Here is a 23,162-nt window from a genome sequence, read left to right on the forward strand (position 1 = left end):
GATTTAGCTCTCGTGTTTAGTAAAGCTAGGGCGACGCAGTTGCCTCCTCATAGACAGGGGGATTGTGCGATTGATCTCCAGGCAGGAGCAGCGCTCCCACGGAGCCACGTGTATCCTTTGTCTCAAGAGGAGAGAAAAGCTATGGAAACTTACATAGCCGAATCTTTGAGACAGGGATACATACGGCCCTCCACTTCTCCCGCCTCCTCGAGCTTCTTTTTTGTGAAGAAAAAAGATGGAGGGTTGCGCCCGTGCATCGATTACCGTGGTCTCAATCAGATTACTGTGAAATACAGTTATCCACTCCCTCTGATTGCGACCATGACGGAGTCATTGCATGGAGCGCGGTTTTTCAAAAAACTGGATCTCAGGAGCGCGTATAACTTGGTGCGCATTAGGGAGGGCGACGAATGGAAAACAGCGTTTAGTACCACGTCAGGTCATTTCGAGTATCTCGTCATGCCATATGGGTTGATGAATGCTCCATCAGTCTTCCAATCCTTCGTAGATGAGATTTTCCGGGATATGCAGGGGCAAGGGGTGGTCGTGTACATTGATGACATTCTAGTGTACTCGTCTACCCGAGCCGAGCATATAGCCCTGGTGCGTCGTGTATTGAGGAGGCTGTTGGAGCACGACCTATATGTCAAGGCAGAGAAATGTCTGTTTTTCCAGGAGTCGGTCTCCTTTTTGGGTTATCGGTTGTCCGCGTCAGGGGTGAGAATGGAGGTGGATCGTGTGTCAGCTGTGCGTAATTGGCAAACCCCAACCACTGTCAAAGAGGTGCAGCAGTTCTTGGGCTTTGCGAATTACTACCGGAGGTTTATCCGGGGTTTTGGACAGGTGGCAGCTCCCATCACGTCCCTTCTGAAAGGGGGTCCGGTGCGCCTGCAGTGGTCAGCTGATGCGGACAGGGCCTTTAGGAGACTGAAGGACCTGTTTACGTCGGCTCCGGTGCTGGCGCATCCGGACCCCGCATTACCCTTTCAGGTCGAGGTGGACGCGTCTGAGGCCGGTATAGGGGCCGTACTCTCTCAACGGTCCGGCACGCCACCTAAACTCCGCCCCTGTGCTTTTTACTCTAAAAAGCTCAGCCCGGCGGAGCGAAATTATGACGTCGGGGACAGGGAGCTGTTAGCTGTAGTTCAGGCCCTTAAGGTGTGGAGGCATTGGCTTGAGGGGGCTCAACACCCTTTCCTCATTTTGACTGACCATCGGAACCTGGAGTACATCCGGGCAGCGAGGAGACTGAACCCTCGCCAGGCTCGATGGAGTATGTTTCTCGCCAGGTTCGTATTTAAAATCACGTACATCCCTGGGTCCCAGAATGGTAAGGCAGATGCGCTGTCCCGGCGGTATGACACGGAGGAGAGGTCCGTTGAGCCTACTCCCATACTACCAGCGTCTTGTCTTGTGGCACCGGTGGTGTGGGAGGTCGATGCTGAGATCGAGCGAGCGTTACGTACCGACCCCAGCCCTCCACAGTGTCCTGTGGGTCGGAAGTACGTTCCGCTCGAGATTCGGGATCGACTCATGGATCGACTCATTTACTGGGCTCACACGTCACCCTCCTCTGGACATCCGGGTATTGGCCGGACAGTGCATTGTCTTAGCACTAAATACTGGTAGCCCACGTTAGCCAGGGATGTGAGGGATTATGTCTCCTCCTGCTCGGTGTGCGCCCAGTGTAAGGCGCCCAGACACCTGCCCAGGGGTAAGTTACAACCCCTGCCCGTTCCACAACGACCATGGTCCCACCTCTCGGTGGATTTTGTGACAGACCTTCCCCTCTCTCAGGGGAATACCACCATCCTGGTCGTTGTGGACCGGTTCTCTAAGGCCTGTCGTCTTCTCCCTATGTCGGGTCTTCCTACTGCCCTACAAACCGCAGAGGCACTATTTACCCACGTCTTCCGGAATTACGGGGTACCCGAGGATATAGTGTCTGATCGAGGCCCCCAGTTTACCTCCCGAGTATGGAGAGCGTTCATGGAGCGTTTGGGGGTCTCGGTGAGCCTTACCTCAGGGTACCACCCGGAGAGTAACGGGCAGGTAGAACGAGTCAACCAGGATGTGGGTAGGTTTCTGAGGTCGTATTGCCAGGACCGGCCTGAGGAGTGGGCTCTGTACATTCCCTGGGCCGAGATGGCCCAGAACTCTCTCTGCCACTCCTCTACCAACCTAACCCCCTTCCAATGTGTGCTAGGTTACCAGCCGGTTCTGGCACCTTGGCAGCAGAGCCAGATCGAGGCCCCTGCGGTGGATGATTGGATGAGGCGCTCGGAGGAGACGTGGAACGCTGCACACGTCCACCTGCAGCGGGCCATCCGTCTTCACAAGGCGAGCGCCGATCTCCACCGCAGTGAGGGGCCGGTGTACGCACCCGGAGATCGAGTCTGGCTCTCTACCAGAAACCTACCCCTCCGCCTGCCCTGCCGGAAGCTGGGTCGGCGGTTTGTGGGGCCTTTTAAAGTCCTGAGAAGATTGAACGAGGTGTGTTATAGGTTACATCTGCCTGTTGAATATAAGAATATTAACCCCTCGTTCCATGTGTCTCTTCTCAGGCCGGTGGTAGCTGGTCCACTCCAGGAAGGTGAGATAGGAGAGACTCCTCCGCCCCCACTGGACATCGAGGGGGCTCCGGCGTACACCGTTCGGTCCATCTTGGACTCAAGACGCCGGATGGGGGGTCTCCAGTATCTCGTGGAGTGGGAGGGGTACGGCCCGGAGGAGCGGTGCTGGGTGCCGCGGAGGGACATCCTAGACCCATCTCTCCTGTCGGAGTTCCACCGGGACCATCCCGCGCGCCCTGCTCCGCGCCCTCCTGGTCGTCCCCGAGGCCGGGGTCGGCGCACGGCTGGAGCCGCGCGTCAAGGGGGGGTACTGTCACGGTTTCGGCCGAGGCTGCTCCTCCTCCTTGTTCGGGCAGGTTTCGGCGGTCGTCGTCCCCGGAGTACTAGCTGCCACCGATCTATGTTTCATGTTCGTTTGGTTTTGTCTTGATGTTGTACACCTGTGTCTAGTTAGTCCTCATTAGTGTCTTATTTAGTTCTCGTTGTGTGTGTATGGTGTTGTGTGTGATTGCTCTTCTGTTTGGTGTTCTGAGCTACGTACTTCCCTCCGTTGTTTGGAGAGGTTTTCGCACATGTTAGTGCGCCTATTGTTTGACGCCTGTGTGCGCCTTTATTTCGCCTCTGGGCTTATTGTGCTCGTGTACTACGTGAATATTCACTAAAGTCTTTTGGACTTAGCTTCTGCGTCCTGCGCTTGATTCCTGCACCACACCCACCTTCAGCAGCCCTGACACTGCTTCTGCTGTGTCTGTGTTTACCGGGACACTCTTGGCAAAGGAGAAATGCTCACAAACAGGGATGTAAACACATTTGTGCACAAAATGTGAGATAAATAAGCTTTTTGTGCGTTTGTAAAATGTATATTTACATTTTTGTTCAGTGTATATACTACTGCAGTTGCAGAGTTGTGACATAGGCTACACTGTAGTTTCTTCCATAATTTAAACATTTTTGATGATGCAACTTTTTGGAGTCAGAACTCTTTTGAATTCTGTGACATGCAATTCTGAGAAACCATACATGTAGAGACATGTACCATAACTGCAACAACAAACTGATATTTGGATATTTCATAACATTTAGATATTAAATTAAGCTGTGGCACATGGACATGGTTAAAACATACAGTTCCTTCAGAAAGTACACATACCCCTTGACTTATTCCACATTTTGTTGTGTTACAGCCTGAATTCAAAATTGATTAAATATGTGTTTTCTCTCACCCATCTACACACAATACCCCATAATGACAAAATGCAAACATGTTTTTAGAAATGTTTGCAGATTTATTGAAAATGAATAGAGAAGTATCTCATTTACATAAGTATTCACACCCCTGAGTCAATACCTTGTAACAGCAGCTCTGGCGGCTATTACAGCTTTCAGTCATCTTGGATATGTCTCCCATTCTTCCTTGCAAGTTTTCTCAAGCTCTGTTAAGTTAGATGGGAAGTGGCGGTGAACAGCAATCTTCAAGTCTTCAAGTCTAGGCTTTGGCTGGGCCACTCAAGGACTTTCACATTCTTGTTCTGAAGCCATTCCAGCGTTGCTTTGGCTGTATGCTTGGGTTCATTGTCCTGTTGGAACGTAAATCTTCGACCCAGTCTGTCGTAGGCACTCTGAAGCAGGTTCTCGTCAAGGGTTTGCCTGTATTTGTCTCCATTCATTGTTCACTCTATCCTTATCAGTCTCCCAGTCCCTGCCGCTGAAAAGCATCCCCATAGCATGATCCTGCCTTCACCATGTTTCACGGTAGGGAACGCTACCTGCCCCAATGCATAGTGCCAACTGGAAAGTTTGGTGGAGGAGCAATAATGGTCTGGGGCTGTTTTTCATGGTTCAGCCTAGGCCCCTTAGTTCCAGTGAAGGTAAAAACACTACAGCTCTGTCGTAGCCGGCCGCGACCGGGAGACCCATGGGGCGGCGCACAATTGGCCCAGCGTCGTCCAGGGAAGGGGAGGGAATGGCCGGCGGGGATGTAGCTCAGTTGGTAGAGCATGGCATTTGCAACGCCAGGGTTGTGGGTTCGATTCCCACGGGGGGTATGATTTTTTTTTTAAAATAATGTATGCACTAACTGTAAGTCGCTCTGGATAAGAGTGTCTGCTAAATGACTAAAAATTTAAAATAATAAAAATACAATTACATTATAGACGATTCTGTGCTTTCAACTTTGTGGCAACCGTTTGGGGAAGGCCCTTTCCTGTTTCAGCATGACAATGCCCCCGTGCACAAAGTGAGGTCCATACAGAAATGGTTTGTCGACATCGGTGTGGAAGAACTTGACTGGCCTGCACAGAGCCCTGACCTCAATCCTATCGACTACCTTTGGGATGATTGGAAGCCAGGCCTAATCGCCCAACATCAGTGCCCGACCTCACTAATGCTCTTGTGGCTGAATGGAAGCAAGTCCCCGCATAAATGTTCCAACATCTAGTGGAAAGTCTTCCCAGAAGAGTGGAGTAGGTTATAGCAGCAAAGGGGGGACCAACTCCATAAAACTCCAACTCCCATGATTTTGGAATGAAATGTTTGACGAGCAGATGTCCACATACCTTTGGTCATGTAGTGTATATCTTACATACTTTGTATTTTTGCATTGTGCCTAAGAACATGGGCACAACTTTGGTTTTAGAAGTGGGGGGCATAACTTGGCGGGGGATCTGGGTGTCCTCCCATTTTTGGGGGGCATCTGGTTAACCATTAATCGAAAATACATTTGACCGGTCATGCTTATTGGGCTATAGGTTAATTTGCATAATTGTGTGGAATTAAATTGGCGTGTGTGTATTTTCGTTAGTCGTCATCCATTTTATTTATCACACGCATATAGCATAAAGAGCCTAGTTTGAGGAGCGGAATAGCCTACCACCTGTATGCTACTGGAGTGAAACCTGGAGTGTAAGCACAGTCATTGCACAACAGATAACAATTCTAAACGCAATCGCGTGTTCAAAACATTGGTGCCTACAATTAATAAGGCATGTCTTACCCTGCTTCAAAGTAGCCTTGCGAAAATCCCCCAAAAACGTGGAGGCAATTATTTTATAAAGACTTTCTCATGCCACTTTCTCATGCCTGTTCTATTGGTTTTCATATCAACTTTCTTTTGTTGTCCAGAAGCCAAAGGCACAATCCTAGTCATATTTGCAACCCATCATAGTAGTTGCTATTAAATATCCCCCTCTTTCTACATTTCTAATGGAGATTTTCATCTCTGACATTCAGAACTGCTCTCATTAGGTGCGCAGTTTAGAACAGTGTTTTCCGCGAATTGCATTTGGGCAAATGTTTGAAAATTACGTTTTATTAGCTGCTTCATTACAGGAGTTACATGTTCAATAATGGGCTATAGCCTTTTGACTGTAAGACGATAGGTTTGCCATTGTTGCATGTTTCCATTAAGCTCTTAATGAAAAATGTCCGGTCCTTGTATGCATGCATAGTATCAGAGAGGAAGAGGCAAAGCGGGAAGTTTCTATGGGTTTATTTTGAGCCTAAGCTTGTCGCCTGCCTTCCCGCCTTGGGACGACTCGCATTGTTAGGGTGAAAACATATGCATCTCGTCATTATTGTGATGCGTGTGATAGAAGGAGTCAGGCGCAGGAGAGTATTACGCATCCAAAGAGTTTATTCCGTCGATAAACAGTTGCGCAAGCATGCGACAACAACACTCAGGCACAGGGGAAAATACTACCCTGGCAACAACAAGGTAAGGGTAGCTCAACCGAGCTACACACAGCTCACAACAATCAAAATCACCCACACAGACAAGGAAGCAGAGGGAACACTTATACAATGACTAATTGGGGATAAGGACCAGGTGTGTGTGATTAATTAGACAAGACAAGTGGAGTGATGATAAATGGATCGGCAGCAGCTAGTAAGCCGGTGACGACGAACGCCGAAACCTGCCCGAACAAGGAGGGGAGGCAGCCTCGGCGGAAGTCGTGACAGTACCCCCCCCTTGACGCGCGGCTCCAGCAGCGCGCCGACCCCGGCCTCGGGGATGGCCAGGAGGACGCGGAGCAGGGCGAGCCGGATGGCGATGGTGGAAATCCCGTAACATGGAGGGATCGAGGATATCCCTCACCGGGACCCAGCACCGTTCCTCCGGACCGTACCCTTCCCACTCCACAAGGTACTGAAGGCCCCCCACCCGACGCCTCGAATCCAGGATGGAACGGGCCGAGTACGCCGGTGCCCCCTCGATGTCCAGAGGAGGTGGAGGGACCTCCCGCATCTCAGACTCCTGGAGCGGACCAGCTACCACCGGCCTGAGGAGAGACACATGAAACGAGGGGTTAATACAGTAATCAGGGGGAAGTAATAACCTACAGTGAGGGAAAAAAGTATTTGATCCCCTGCTGATTTTGTACGTTTGCCCACTGACAAAGAAATGATCAGTCTATCATTTTAATGGTAGGTTTATTTGAACAGTGAGAGACAGAATAACAACAAACAAATCCAGAAAAACGCATGTCAAAAATGTTATAAATTGATTTGCATTTTAATAAGGGAAAGTATTTGACCCCCTCTCAATCAGAAAGATTTCTGGCTCCCAGGTGTCTTTTATACAGGTAACGAGTTGAGATTAGGAGCACACTCTTAAAGGGAGTGCTCCTAATCTCAGCTTGTTACCTGTATAAAAGACACCTGTCCACAGAAGCAATCAATCAGATTCCAAACTGTCCACCATGGTCAAGACCAAAGAGCTCTCCAAGGATGTCAGGGACAAGATTGTAGACCTACACAAGGCTGGAATGGGCTACAAGACCATCGCCAAGCAGCTTGGTGAGAAGGTGACAACAGTTGGTGCGATTATTCGCAAATGGAAGAAACACAAAAGAACTGTCAATCTCCCTCGGCCTGGGGCTCCATGCAAGATCTCACCTCGTGGAGTTGCAATGATCATGAGAACGGTGAGGAATCAGCCCAGGACTACACGGGAGGATCTTGTCAATGATCTCAAGGCAGCTGGGACCATAGTCACCAAGAAAACAATTGGTAACACACTACGCCGTGAAGGACTGAAATCCTGCAGCGCCCGCAAGGTCCCCCTGCTCAAGAAAGCACATATACAGGCCCGTCTGAAGTTTGCCGATGAACATCTGAATGATTCAGAGGAGAACTGGGTGAAAGTGTTGTGGTCAGATGAGACCAAAATGGAGCTCTTTGGCATCAACTCAACTCGCCGTGTTTGGAGGAGGAGGAATGCTGCCTATGACCCCAAGAACACCATCCCCACCATCAAACATGGAGGTGGAAACATTATGCTTTGGGGGTGTTTTTCTGCTAAGGGGACAGGACAACTTCACCGCACGATGGACGGGGCCATGTACCATCAAATCTTGGGTGAGAACCTCCTTCCCTCAGCCAGGGCATTGAAAATGGGTCGTGGATGGGTATTCCAGCATGACAATGACCCAAAACACACGGCCAAGGAAACAAAGGAGTGGCTCAAGAAGAAGCACATTAAGGTCCTGGAGTGGCCTAGCCAGTCTCCAGACCTTAATCCCATAGAAAATCTGTGGAGGGAGCTGAAGGTTTGAGTTGCCAAACGTCAGCCTCGAAACCTTAATGACTTGGAGAAAATCTGTAAAGAGGAGTGGGACAAAATCCCTCCTGAGATGTGTGCAAACCTGGTGGCCAACTACAAGAAATGTCTGACCTCTGTGATTGCCAACATGGGTTTTGCCACCAAGTACTAAGTCATGTTTTGCAGAGGGGTCAAATACTTATTTCCCTCATTAAAATGCAAATCAATTTATAACATTTTTGACATGCGTTTTTTTTGGATTTGTTTGTTGTTATTCTGTCTCTCACTGTTCAAATAAACCTACCATTAAAATTATAGACTGATCATGTCTTTGTCAGTGGGCAAACGTACAAAATCAGCAGGGGATCAAATACTTTTTTCCCTCACTGTATATGTGACCTCGTTGACTCTCCTCAGGACTTTAAACGGCCCCACAAACCGCGGGCTTAGCTTCCGCCAGGGCAGGCGGAGGGGCAGATTCCGGGTCGAGAGCCAGACCCGATCCCCCGGTACAAAGACGGGGGCCTCACTGCGATGGCGGTCAGCGTTGGCCTTCTGTGTGCCGAAACCAGTCATCCACTGTAGGAGCCTCAGTCTGGCTCTGGTGCCACGGTGCCAGAACCGGTTGGTAACCTAGAACACACTGGAAAGGCATTAGGTTAGTGGAGGAGTGGCGGAGAGTGTTCTGGGCATATTCTGCCCATGGCAAGAACACCGTCCACTCCCCCGGCCGCAGGAACCTAGGAACCTACCCACATATTCTGCCCATGGCAAGAACACCGTCCACTCCCCCGGCCGCAGGAACCGCAGGAACCTACCCATGTTTTGATTTACCCGTTGGGAGAGGGGAAGATCAGTTAGAAAATAAATGCTACGGTGAGACCATGGTCGTTGTGGAACTGGTAACGGTTGTAGCTTACCCACTGGGAGGTGCCTAGGTGCCTTACTCTGGGCGCACACCGAGCAGGAGGAGACGTACACCCTCACGTCCTTAGCCAAGGTAGGCCACCAGTACTTTCCGCTCTGGCAGAGCACTGTACGGCCGATACCTGGATGACCAGAGGAGGGTGACGTGTGTGCCCAGTAGATCAGACGATCACGGATAAGAACACTCCCATACTGCCTGCTCTATATCCGCGATGCATGAGGCCGGCAGTATGGGAGTGTTGTCTCTGGGCCTCTCCTCTGTGTCATACAGCCGGGACAGCGCGTCTGCCTTCACGTTCTTCGTTCCCAGGATGTATGATAGAGTGAAATCAAACCGGGTGAAGAATTGGGCCCACCTGGTCTGGCGAGGATTCAGCCTCCTCACTGCCCGGATGTACTCCAGGTTACGGTGGTCCGTCCAGACGAGGAAAGGGTGTTTTGCCCCCTCGAGCCAATGCCTCCACATGGTCAAGGCTCGAAGAACAGCCAACAACTCCCGATCACCAACGCCGTAGTTCTGCTCCACCGGGCTGAGCTTCTTCGAAAAGAATGCACAGGGGCGGAACTTGGATGGCGTACCCGAGCGTTGAGACAGGACAGCTCCTATCCCAACCTCGGACACATCCACCTCCACTACGAACGGTAGTGATGAATCGGGGTGGGCCAGTACTGGGGCTGAGGTGAACAGACCCCGCAGTTTGCTGAAGGCCAGGTCAGCCTAAGCAGACCAGCGGAGCCGGGACGGCCCACCCTTCAACAGGGAGGTAATGGGAGCTGCGACCTTGCCAAAGCCCCGGATAAACCTCTGATAATAGTTGGCAAAGACAAGGAAGCGCTGCACCTGCTTAACCGTGGTTGGAGTCGGCCAATTACGCACGGCTGAAATGCGATCTCCCTCCATCTCCACACCTGAGGTGTAAATGCGATATCCAAGGAAGGAGACGGACTGCTGGAAAAACATACACTTCTCTGCCTTAGCATAAAGGTCATTTTCCAACAGTCGGGCCAGCACCTTGCGAACCAGGGACACATGCTCGGCGCGCGTAGTGGAATACACCAAGATGTCATCTATGTAGACCACTACACCACGACCAAGTATGTCCCGAAACACCTCGTTCACAAAGGACTGGAAAACTGAGGGAGCATTCATCAAACCATAGGGCATCACCAGGTATTCATAATGCCCTGTGGTTGTCCTGAATGCTGTCTTCCACTCATCTCCCTCTCGGATACGCACCAGGTTGTACACACTCCTGAGATCTAATTTGGTGAAGAAGCGCGCCCCATGCATTGATTCAATCACTGAAGGAATGAGGGGGAGAGGATAAATAAATCTTATCATCTCCCTGTTCAGTGGTCAATAATCAATGCACGGGCGCAGACCTCCGTCCTTCTTCTTCACAAAGAAGAAACTTGAGAAGGCGGGTGAAGTGGAGGGACGTATATACCCCTGGCGCAGGGACTTGTGACATATGTTTCCATAGCCACCGTTTCAGCCTGTGACAGGGGGTATATATGACTCCTGGGAGGTACAGCGTCTACCCGGAGGTTTATCGCGCAATCCCCCGCCCGATGAGGTGGTAATTTAGTAGCCTGCGTTTTAGAGAACGCTGGTGCCAGATCGAGGTATTCAGGGGGAATGCGCACAGTGGAGGTACTGTCTGGACTTTCCACCATGGTTGCACCAACGGAAACACCTAGACACCTACCCTGACACTCTCGCGACCACCCCGTGAGAACCCTCTGCGGCCATGAAAAGGTGGGGTTGTGGAGTGCTAGCCAAGGGATACCTAATACCACAGGGAAAGCAGGAGACTCAATAATGGAAAAAGTCACCTGCTCACAATGATTCTCCTGGGTAATCATAGCACCTGGTGCAGTAACTTCCTTAACCAACCTGGACCCTAATGGTCGACTATCAAGTGCTCTGATGGGGCGTGGAATGGATAGGGGAATCAATGGAATGCCTATACAGTGTGCAAATGCCCTGTCCATAAAGTTCCCAGCTGCGCCTGAATCGACTAGCGCCTTACACTGGGGAACATCCATGTGCTCAGGAAAGGAGACAAGTATTTTACAGTGCGCAGCAGAGGGCTCTGAACGAGTGTGGGTGTTCGATACCTGGGGTGATGCGAGAGTTCCCTGCCTGCCGCCTCCAGGCCCAAAAGAACGTTGACTACGATGTGTGGTGAAATGTCCCTTCATGCCACCAGAGTGGCACTGTTGCTGTCCTCCTCCGCTCTCTCTCGGCCGGCGGCTCCACCCAGCTCCATCGGCTCGAGGTCCGAGTCTTCCGGGGTGGAAACGGGCAGACCCCTACGTCCTCTGGCTGCCAGCAGGTTGTCCAACCAAATGGCCATGTCCACCAGTTTATCGAAGGACAACATGGTGTCCCGGCAGGCAAGCTCCCGGCGGACGTCCTCCCGCAGATGGCACCGGAAATGGTCGATCAGGGCCAGCTCGTTCCACCCGGACCCCGCTGCCAGCATCACAAACTCCAACGCGAAGTCCTGCGCGGTCCTCGTCCCCTGCCTCAGTCGCTCACCCCCCTCTCGACCCTCTGGCGGGTGGTTGAATACCGCCCAAAAGAGGCGAGGGAACTCCCTGTGGTCCTCCAACGCGGCTCCTCCCTCGTTCCACACCACGTTGGCCCACTCCAGGGCTTTCCCACGGAGGCAGGAAACGAGGACGGACATCTTCTCCTGATCCGATGGTGCCGGCCTGATGCTGGCGAAGTAAAGCTCCAATTGGAGGAGGAATCCCTGGCACAGCGCCGCTGTCCCCTCAAACGCCTGTGGTTGGGATATCTGGATCCCTCCTGGTGCTGGGGTGTAGGTGGCTGGATCCAGTTGGCCAGCTGGTCTCGACAGATCGGGTCTGGTCCTCTCCAGGCGTTGGACGACCTGAAGAACCTGATCCATCGCTTCCCCCAAGCTGGCCAGCATCGTGGAGTGCTCCTGGACCCGTGCCACGACTTCAGGCATGCGCTCTTCTCCCGCTGACTCCATAGCGGGTGGGTGATTCTGTGATGCATGTGATAGAAGGAGTAAGGCGCAGGAGAGTAATACGCATCCAAAGAGTTTATTCCATCGATAAACAGTTGCGCAAGAATGCGACAACAACACTCAGGCACAGGGGAAAATACTACCCTGGCAACATCAAGGTAAGGGTAGCTCAACCGAGCAACACACAGCTCACAACAAACAATCACCCACACAGACAAGGAAGCAGAGGGAACACTTATACAAAGACTAATTGGGGATAAGGACCAGGTGTGTGTGATTAATTAGACAAGACAAGTGGAGTGATGATAAATGGATCGATAGCAGCTAGTAAGCCGGTGACGACGAATGCCGAAACCTACCCGAACAAGGAGGGGAGGCAGCCTCGGCGGAAGTCGTGACAATTATATAAAGATCTCTGATAGTATATTCTGTTGGTCACGTCATTTTATTGTTTCGGGAAAAAAATTCTGTTTGTTGACGGGTTAATGAGGGTCAGTTAGTCGGCAGCAAAATTGACCGAAATTTGCATCCCTAATTTCTACACAATCTAATATGACCCATGGCCATTCTAGCCTTCTCTATTTAGAACAACAAAAACTAAACAAAAATGGCCACAGTCATCAAGCTAGGTAAAAGATAATTATTAAATATGTGATAAGACTGAACTAGATCAATGATAATTCAATTATCAATATTGTGTTGCACCTTTAACCAATAGCCTAACAAATGAACAACTCTTACAAATAATGCACAAATACTTTTGAATGTCTTTATTAAGACATCCTCTATATCAAATTTCAGCCAGACCGCCCAGCCAGCCCAAACAGTATCCATATAAGGCATCCAGACCTTATGAAAGTTGCACAGTACACCCTTAATCTTGTTATAAATAAAAATCTAGTGATACATAACTTGACATGTCTCCCATCCATTGTGGGAGGATAACCAACCTTCCAACTAATGGCAATGCAATTCTTAGCCGCTATAAATGCTAGGCTACACAGTTTCTTCTGATAACAGTCTCCAGTATCAACATTTCCACACAAACAAAAACAGGGAGAAGGGAGAATCTGTAGACATGCTGAGATAAAAGAACATACTCTTTGCCAGAATTCAGCCAGCTTCCACAAGACCATAACTTATGCAAATATGTCCCCTTTTGTGTTTTACAGCTCCAGCAGAAGAATTACATTTATTCATATTCAGTTTCACTGGCATATAGTACATTCTATGTATGGTCTTAAACTGCAGTAATTTATGTCTGAGATTATAGGAACATGACTGGGCATTCTAACATATCTGTATCCATTCATCATCATCAATAGTGTCTCCCAGGTCTTCCTCACGTTTAGTTTTACATGTTTTGTGTCATCGGGAAAAGCCTCTATCAACCGTTGATACAGTTTGGAAATCAACTTTAGAGGTTTGCCAGACTGCCTTAAAATAGTTTCAATCTTTGAAGCTTCTTGCTTGTCCAGTATTTGCTGCACATAGAAAATAAAGGGTTGTATCTGCACAAATTCACCTCTGCACTGTCTCAGACTGGTCTTCCCTGGTTGCCTGACCCTGATGAGACTCACCATCCTGTCATCATCTGCTCAGATGAGGCATGACAAAGAATGACCTTGGTGTACATTTATACATTATCCATGAAAATAATCAATGGTTCAATAATTGAAATGACCATTGTTCCCAGATCCCAGACTGTAGCCTACCCATCAACTCAAGATGGAACTTTGTATCCGTTCACTGATTGTTAGAATATACTGCAAAATTCACCTGAGCTCCGTAGACTGGTCTTCCCTGGCTGTCTGACCCTGCAGGGACGGACACCTGTCACCATCTGATCCTGCTAAGACATGATGAGCATAGTGTTGTGTACTGACTGTGTAACATGACAGTGAAGCCTGTTGAGCTGTTTATACTGTGTCAGTGTGAAAAGTAGAGAATTAGTCAGGGAAACTGACTGATCAATAATGTTTCGTTGCTATACTGACTAATAAAAAATAAATTTACGCAGAAAGAAATTCTGTATATCTGTCTTCAATCATTTGGCTGCTGGTTTCATCATTTGATTCAGGTCTAGTGTGATTGAGGCAAAAATAATAGCTAAAGTTAGTGCGCTAGAGGAACGTTAGCCTACTTTTGGCTAGCTCTAGCTAATGGTACAATGGTACATCATCAAATGTACTTCTGTTTGTCAAAGTTGCGCCAATTCAAATCTGGTATTAGGAACCTTCAATGGTAAATCTGGTATATAAAACCTTCAATGGTAAATATGATGTTTCGTATATACGGGCTCCTTGAAATACCTCGCAGGGCATTCAGAGAACTAAATCCATTGTTACATGTTCTTCCTCAAATACTCTGACAGAGAGAGAGTTCCCACCTCTCTGCTGGCCAATCAGAGTAGACGCTTGAGCGTGGTTTAGACTTACTCAGCCAATCCGTTGGCGCACAGGCTAGTCCCCCGCCTCTTAGCGCATCCCTGTTTCCAGGCATACGTTTATCATAACAACCTGTCATAGTGAGAAGAGCCAGCTCCCTTAGACACCATTCCTACGTCCAAGGATGGTTCACAGATCACAAAGGGGCAGTGTTCGTATCTGTGAGTAATACAAGTCTTATCTCATCCTAGCCCCTATCGTTCCTTACATGAATCACAGCCTGTTATGTGAAACAATTTATATCAGTATAGTACAAACCTATGTTTATCGTTAATGCATTCCTTCTAAGCTATTCATCCCATCAATTAGGAGAATAATAAATCCCCCATATGTTGAAACTGGAAAAAAACAAAGGCTACAAAACATTTACATATACACAACAGCTGTTAGATACTGCTTCCTGACAGATAGCTAGAGGCTAGCTAGAGTTGAACTTTCTGTGATAGCTACTAGCTAGCTAACTAGCTGCTAGTAGTTCACTTCAGTCGAGCGGGGATGAAACATTAGCTACTACTACTAGCTCAGCACTGGAAATAAATAATTTTTTTCTGTCAAACATCAGTTACCTTGCCAGCTAGATCAGTCAACTAAAGAGTAGCCAGTTTCTGCTCTGCTTGCTTTTAAAACTCAGAGAAAAAGCGCAAAATAGACACCAGCTGCCTCTGTTCATCTCTCCCGTGCTGGTCCTATACGGCAGCCTTTCAGAAGCTTTGCCTTCACACAGCCTGTCTGCAAGCTCTGTTTTGTGGTGTCCGTACGGTCCTAAATCCAGCTGGCTGAAACCGGAAAACTGACCTGACCGCTCTGAGGACAAAAATGCAACTTCAGAATGTGTGTGGGGGTCATGTCCCCCCCGTCCCCAGTGAAAGTTGCGCCCCTGCCTAAGAACATCCCTTAGCCATGGTATATTACCCATATACCACCCCTCAGGCCTTATTGCTTAATTATAAACATCCTGTCGTTTTGAGATGATATATCTTTCATACTTTGTTTTCAGTACCATAACAAATAAGGGTGGGGGCTCAATGTTTGCCTCTATGGACAAAAACAGAGAAGTGAGGTTGATCACAAGCTCCACCCTAGAATGCCTTGAAAGATGTTGTTTACAATGGAAGAATTCATTACGATTTTTTATTGTCACATACACCGACCGAATAGGTGCAGTGAAATTTGTTGTCTTACAGGGTCAACCACAGTAGAAGTCATGGAGTTCAAGACCATAGCCCAACATTTGGGGTTGAGGGGGGAGGGTATGGATCTAAAGTGGTCTATCCTATGTCTAAAAACACTTTTTAATTCCAATATAACCGAACAATGTGTTTAATATTGTGGGGTGTTGAATTTCCAATATTCTTTAGAATAATAGTTGATTTTATGTTATATATTTTATGCTTTAGGCATCCTGAGGCCTCTGCAGTTCATGTTGGTCTTATGTAGTATTTGAAAACATAACTTTAAAAAAAAAATGTAACAGGTGCTAAACATGCAATACATAGTAACATATATATTATAAGTAGAAATAAGTAGCAGATAGAGCATGAACATAACTAGGATCTGATACAATGAAACAATGTTGTAGCTTGGAATGCACATAATTTTGGTGGGAAATCATTAGAGTAAAATAGAGCATGGCGTTTTACTACATTTCACAAGCACAAATAATTAGCAGTTGACAAGCTACTCTAACTTACAAAGAACATGAGCCTTCATAGTCCAACTCTAAAAGATAACCTGGAGAAAAAAAAGTACGCCAAAAACACATGGGAGAAACTCAGATTTCCCCTCATGTGGCAGTACGACCTTTCGCCTAGTTCAGACTTGCAGTTCATCAGGTTCTTTCTGACACCGATGACTCCCCCTGCACGCCCACCAACAGCCACGCACCCTATTTCCTCCAATCGTCCGGCGACCATGCACTGATCACGCGTCATCTCGCCTGCCATTGGCTAATGTCTCACACACATTTGTTTTTCCATTGGTGGCATGTTGCCTCCCGCCAGTGTGTTGTGAATGTTGTTTTCCTTTTTTTCTCCTCATGTTTTACACAGCTGAGAGAGGACCTAGTGAAAGACGAACTCAACAGCCAGTTTACTGAGCGGGCGCAGTGGCCTCGCTTTTTTGTTCCTTGTCGGCTGGACACTAAACTGAAATAAAATATATCTCAACAATGCCTTCACGAAAATGTTCAGAATTTAAAGTCTCATGTGGGGTAAGAAGATTATTATTATTGAAAGCGTGTTATTTCATATGAATAACGTCCAACATTCGAATAATGAGTGGGCTGCTAACTGTATTTGTTTTTGTTTGTCGCTCCAGTTTATTAGTAGCACTTTTGACTTTTTAGGTTACAATATTATTTAATTGATAAATGAGTCATGTCAGTTCTAAATTATTAAGATTTTAAAATTGTTTTATTGAGCGTTATTTGTTATTACAGCTGGTAAATTGAAACCATCGAATTATGTTATCCAATGACTTACCAATGATTGACTGTTGGGCTACTTTTTCACTATGTTGAACTGGTCACATTATTTTATCTGGGGAGTGGCCATAGGACGGGGATCATCAACTAGATTCAGCGACGCGGACGATTTTCTTATTCAGCGGATGATCAGGGGACCGGAACATTATTACAAATAATTTGTAGACTGCAAATTCACCGCAAGAATACTTTTGAAGATATTTCCAAAATTAATCACTTGGAGCTGATTTGCTGGTGTTTTTACACTCTTATGTGTGGGGGGGGGGAACCCTGCCATAGAAACACTGATAGTGTCAGTGCAGAAAAGGCACTTCCTGATGCAGTGTTCACACTGGGTTACATCCCCTGTGCATGGGGGTCTCACGTGGCTAGTGGTTGGGAGACGTCACTAGCAGGTCTATATGGGAGGTGGCTTGGCGTGTAGCCTAGGGCAGATGGGATGTAGTCTCAAGCCCACTCGCTCTGCCCTCTGAGACAAACATCTAAGCAACAGGCGCTTGAGCATTAAGCCAATGACTGGTGAGAAAATAAACTCTTCAGACGTTAATTTGATGTAATTTTGGACGCTTCCCTTGGTATGCTAATGTTTATCTAGCTGTATGGTCTTGATTGGGTCTCTCTTACACATTTCCCAGTTTTTGTGGTGATTCGTCCCTATGGTAACTCACCAGTCTTCTATTACATGATAGATCATCATCAGACCTTATGTTCTTTCCTTCTTTTCTCCCTTTGTTCTCCTCCCCAGGCGAATGGGATAGTGATGGACCAGTGTGGCTCCTATCTGAAGAGGAGGAGACATGACAGTAAGCAGTCGTCCCCAGGCTGCAGCCTGGAGTACACAGACCTGGAGGCTGCAGAGGCTCTGGTCTGCATGAGCTCCTGGGGCCAACACCGCCCCAGCCCCTGCAAGCCCAGACCCCTTAGCCCTGCCTCAGACTCCTGCGACTCCCTCCTGCCTCCGGACCCACTGGAGCCCCCAAAGGACTTTGTTTCGCTCTCCTCCTTGGTAAGAGTGCATCCTCTCTTGGCAACTGTAACCACCACACACCCCAAAACAGCAATCACTAAGAAACATCTGTGAGCCGTGTTTGATTAGTAAATACAGTTGGAGTCCCAGCTTTTACTTATTGTGTAAACTCCTGGGTTTTGTGGCACTTAGCATGGAGATAGTGTCTTTATCGCAGGAAAACTTTGCGACGGTTTATAGGGGTTGGAGGGGTTAGGGAGGTTGCTGCACAGGTGGCAGGTAGGAGATAAGAAGATTTTGAACCTCAACCCTTGCTCATCTCTCTCAGCTGCTGGTTGTAAAAATCTCTGTTCTACAGCCACCCAGCTCTTAAGTAGTCATTAGTTTAGTGTATGTACCTGCTTACTGTGGCCACTTATCTCTCCCAATAGCTGCATTGAACATCCATTTTGAAACTGAATACACCCAACCTAGGATTTATGTATTAGTACACCACATACAGTGGTTGTTCTACTTCCTGGGCACACACACTAATTCTGTCTCTTTGGTTTACAGTGTATGACTCCCCCACACAGCCCCAGCTTTTCTGAGACCTCCACCACAATCCACACCATCACCTCCCCTCTGAGCCAGCCCACCTCCAGTCTCTCTGTAAGGATCTGTGGGGTCCTGCGACCGCCCATGGCGTCCATCTCAGAGTCCCCAACCAATGGAAAGACCCCACCACTGCCACCCTGCAGAGCCATGGCAACCAGTGTCATCCGCCACACCGCAGACACATACCTCTGCCAGAACATTCCAGCACCTTCCACAGAGCAACACAGAGCCTCCGAGCTGGTGGTCTGTCAACAGCACACAGCAAAGGCTGAACAGAGCATCACTCCTCCACCTCCATCGGTCCCCTTCACACCCAACCCCGCCCTCCTCTCCTCCTGCAAGGAAGCGCCAGACAAGACTGAGAAGGAAGAGCCACAGGCTATCTACTGTAAGGAGAGCCACTCCCACCTTCCTGCTAACACCCAACCACAAAATAGCCTGCCCACATGCCTCTCCCCGCCCCCCACCTCCAGCCCGCCAATCATCTGCCAGATGTTCCCGGTGAGTAACCAATCGGGGATGATCTCGGCGTTCATCCAGGGCCCGATGCAGACCTCGAGGACCCCCAAATCCATCCTGCCCCAGTCTGGTCCTAACAGGACACTGCAGCAGCCCTTCCTCATGGGCCAGGCTATGCCCCAGGGCACGGTGATGCTGGTTCTCCCCCAGTCCCACGTCTCTCAGGCCCCCCACTGCTCCCCACAGACTGTCATGACCCTGGGCCACACTAAGCTGCTACCTCTGGCCCCCGCCCCGGTCTACGTGCCCACCGGACCCTGCGGCGCCACCAAGATGGACTTCTCCCGCCGGAGGAACTATGTGTGCAACTTCTCCGGCTGCAGGAAGACCTACTTCAAGAGCTCCCACCTTAAGGCACACCTCCGAACACACACAGGTACAAGAGAAAAGAGTGCTTCTCGTGGATGAGTGGGAATGAGAGGGAAAGAACGTGACATTTATGGGGATGAAATATTAGGATATTGATATTGTATCACGATTTTAACTGAAGAGTATGAGGTAATTTATCTGATTCGAAGCATGTGCGGGTTTGCTGGTGACAAAAGTATGTTGACTTGCTCACTCACTATCTCTCTTTGTCTCCCTCTCTCTCAGGTGAGAAGCCCTTCAGTTGCAGTTGGGAGGGCTGCGACAAGAAGTTTGCACGCTCCGACGAGCTCTCGCGCCACAGGCGGACCCACACGGGCGAGAAGAAGTTTGTGTGCCCCGTGTGCGACAGGCGCTTCATGCGCAGCGACCACCTGACCAAACACGCCCGCCGTCACATGACCACCAAGAAGATCCCCTCCTGGCAGGCCGAGGTGCGCAGCCTCAACAAAATGGCCGTTCCCAAGCCGCCGCCGTCAAACCCCGCCCCACTCACCCTCAGTATGCTGGTACCTGCCTCAAACTAGACTGAGCCCAACACTACCCACTAGTGACATCTTACCCAAAACCCCCAAACCATGACAGGGATAGGGACAGCCAAGCGCACAAGGCTGCCATTTTACTCATGGACATTTTCTAAAGACATGCACTGGACTCTTTTTTTTCCCTCTACTGCTCATTTTTTGTTGTTGAAGAAATGCTTTTTTTTTTGTTTACTTTTCAGATATTTTATGAAATTATGTATGCACTCTTTTGCCAAAGCCTTTGTAATGAAGTTTGTCTTACCCATTTCACCTGTCTTTTTTTGTATGTATAGTTGTACATAATATCTATGTGAATGTATTCGTATTGTACTCTGAACTGCATTTATTAATTTGGGGAAATGTTGTAATTTGTAAAACAATCTACGTGGATAGTAATCTATACTGTGATAATTACTTACTCTTTAACTTTTCATATTATTTAATACAGATTTATAATAAAGAAAAAGATGATTAACTGGTGTTTGTCTCAAACTCTCCCATTGCCCAAAACGTGACCTTTGAAAATAACAAGATGGTCCTCTTTTTCTGAAAAACATGACAAATCAGAACAGCACTCTAGTTGTTAGTCAGCATTCCTTTCCAGTCACTCCCCTAGTGCTATGGTAGAGGAATAGAGTGGTGTCTTGCCACATCCTGTGTGGGTTTGTGTCTGTGACGGTCAGCTGAAACACTTCCTGCTCAATGTGCTGACTTACCACTGCTCTGACTGGACCACATCCTGTTGGCTTAGTGGACGTTTTGTCCCATTTAGCAGCTCTAATCCAAACAATGCTATGAGGCAGCTGGGAAGTATAGGCACTCATATACTTGCCTCTGTACTTACAAGATCTTGGGCAATTGGTTTTTGCCCTGTAATACTGGTAAGTAACATTGCATTTTTACTCCTGTATCAATTGATAACTCTGGTGTTGTCAGTCCCTGGGCTGATTTAATAATGCTGATATGTCTAATGAAGGTCTAATATATGCCTTATCTGGAATAGTTTATGGCCCAGTAGTCATCCTTGAAGGTTGGAAATCCAATATTGCATAAACACACACTTCCATCAAGTAACTGTGGTTCCACACCTGGTAACAACCGTCCTCCAATCAGATTGTGAGAAAACCGAACTGTAGGGGGGTGCGACCAATAGACTGGGTTCCTGAATACCCTTCCTTTGCCTTACTGACCAATTTACACAATACTTCCTCTCTGGGTTGAATGGGTTCATTCTTTCTGAAACTGTCTAGCACTGACACCTTGTGGGCAAAAGCAACATTATCTGACTTCACAAGTGACACCTTGTGGACAAAAACAACATTGTCCGACTTATTTGAATGGTAAAGCCCATTAACTCTGTCTGAGCATTGTCTGTATTCACAGGACAGGACAGAAAATATCAACAGGGTCCTCTCAGAGTATGAGTGTCAACAGATTATTGTAATCAAATGGCTAGATGTCACTGTGCCATCCTTTGGCTGGTCAGACAAAGTTATAATCCCAAAACATAGCTGCCCCCATTACATTTTAGTCATTTAGCAGACGCTCTTATCCAGAGCGACTTCACAGTTAGTGAGTGCATACATTTTTTTTTCTTCTTCATACTGGCCCCCCGTGGGAATCGAACCCACAACCCTGCCGTTGCAAGCGCCATGCTCTACCAACTGAGCTACACAGGGAATTCTATGGCTAACCTTCCAACATTCTAATGTCAATGGCACAATTTGGGTGATTTTTAAACAATAGTTAGCTGGTGCATTCAAAGTTGGTTATGGTATATACCATTTGAAAGGTAATTTCATGACCTTTCAGAACCACTTGTCAAAGTTTAAAATGTATCAGGGTTTCCTTTTCAAAGCAATTTATACAGGTAATTATGATATATGTACCCTAGAGGTCAAAGGTCAACGTTTTGTTGACCTGAACATCCCGAACGACGACATGGATAACAAACAGCTGGCGGGATATACGCTACATCGGCAGGATAGAGCGGCTGACTCCGGTAAGACAAGGGATGGCGGTCTGTGTATATTTGTAAACAACAGCTCTAGGTTTTGCTCGCCTGAGGTAGAGTATCTCATGATAAGCTGTAGACCACACTATTTACCAAGAGAGTTTTCATCTATATTTTTCGTAGCTGTCTATTTACCACCACAAACCAATGCTGGCACTAAAACTGCACTCAATGAGCTGTATAAGGCCATAAGCAAACAGGAAAACGCTCATCCAGAGGCAGCGCTCCTAGTGGCCAGGGACTTTAATGCAGGGAAGCTTAAATCCGTTCTACCTAATTTCTACCAGCATGTTAAATGTGCAACCAGAGGAAAAATCAACTCTAGACCACCTTTACTCCACACACAGAGACGCGTACAAAGCTCTCCCTCGCCCTCCATTTGGCAAATCCGACCATAATTATATCCTCCTGATTCCTGCTTATAAGCAAAAACTAAAACAGGAAGCACCAGTGACTCGGTTGATAAGGAAGTGGTCAGATGACGCAGATGCTAAGCTACAGGACTGTTTTGCTAGCACAGACTGGAATATGTTCCGGGATTCTTCTGACGGCATTGAGGAGTACACCACATCAGTCACTGGCTTCATCAATAAGTGCATCGATGACGTCGTCCCCACAGTGACCGTACTTACTGTACATAACCCAAGCACAAGCAATAGATTACAGGCAACATCTGCACTGAGCTAAAGGGTAGAACTGCCGCTTTCAAGGAGCTGGACTCTAACCCGGACGCTTATAAGAAATCCCGCTATGCCCTCAGACGAACCATCAAACAGGCAAAGAGTCAATACAGGACTAAGATTGAATCGTACTACACCAGCTCCGACACTCGTTGGATGTGGCAGGGCTTGCAAAATATTACAGACTACAAAGGGAAGCACAGCCGAGAGCTGCCCAGTGACACGAGCCTACCAGACAAGCTAAATCACTTCTATGCTCGCTTCGAGGCAAGCAACACTGAAGCATGCATGAGAACATTAGCTGTTCTGGATGACTATGTGATCACGCTCTCCGTAGCCGATGTGAGTAAGACTTTTAAGCAGGTCAGCATTCACAAGGCGGATTACCCGATGCGTACTGCGAGCATGCGCTGACCAACTGGCAAGTGTCTTCACTGACATTTTCATCATGTCCCTGACTGAGTCTGTAAAACCAACATGTTTCAAGCAGACCAACATAGTCCCTGTGCCCAAGAACACTAA

At 48.0% G+C, this 23,162-nt stretch overlaps 1 protein-coding gene across 2 annotated transcripts; it reads left to right on the forward strand.

Moving 5' to 3' along the window:
* The first annotated feature begins 16,504 nt into the window (after positions 1-16,504).
* On the forward strand, positions 16,505-20,426 carry LOC311102535 (Krueppel-like factor 11). 2 transcript variants are annotated; one of them, XM_084143905.1, is made up of 4 exons: positions 16,505-16,700; positions 17,719-17,979; positions 18,496-19,432; positions 19,651-20,426. In XM_084143905.1, exons 1-4 carry the CDS (start codon positions 16,659-16,661, stop codon positions 19,947-19,949), a joined length of 1,539 nt encoding a protein of 512 aa, XP_084000031.1. In that variant the 5' UTR covers positions 16,505-16,658; the 3' UTR covers positions 19,950-20,426. The 2 variants fall into 2 exon arrangements, with proteins under 2 accessions (XP_084000031.1, XP_084000032.1); XM_084143906.1 differs by lacking the exon at positions 16,505-16,700 and adding an exon at positions 16,710-17,492.
* The last annotated feature ends 2,736 nt before the right edge of the window (positions 20,427-23,162 follow it).

Source organism: Coregonus lavaretus, assembly GCF_964263955.1.
Source record: "Coregonus lavaretus genome assembly, chromosome: 27".
In the NCBI taxonomy this organism is placed as follows: Eukaryota; Metazoa; Chordata; class Actinopteri; order Salmoniformes; family Salmonidae; genus Coregonus; species Coregonus lavaretus.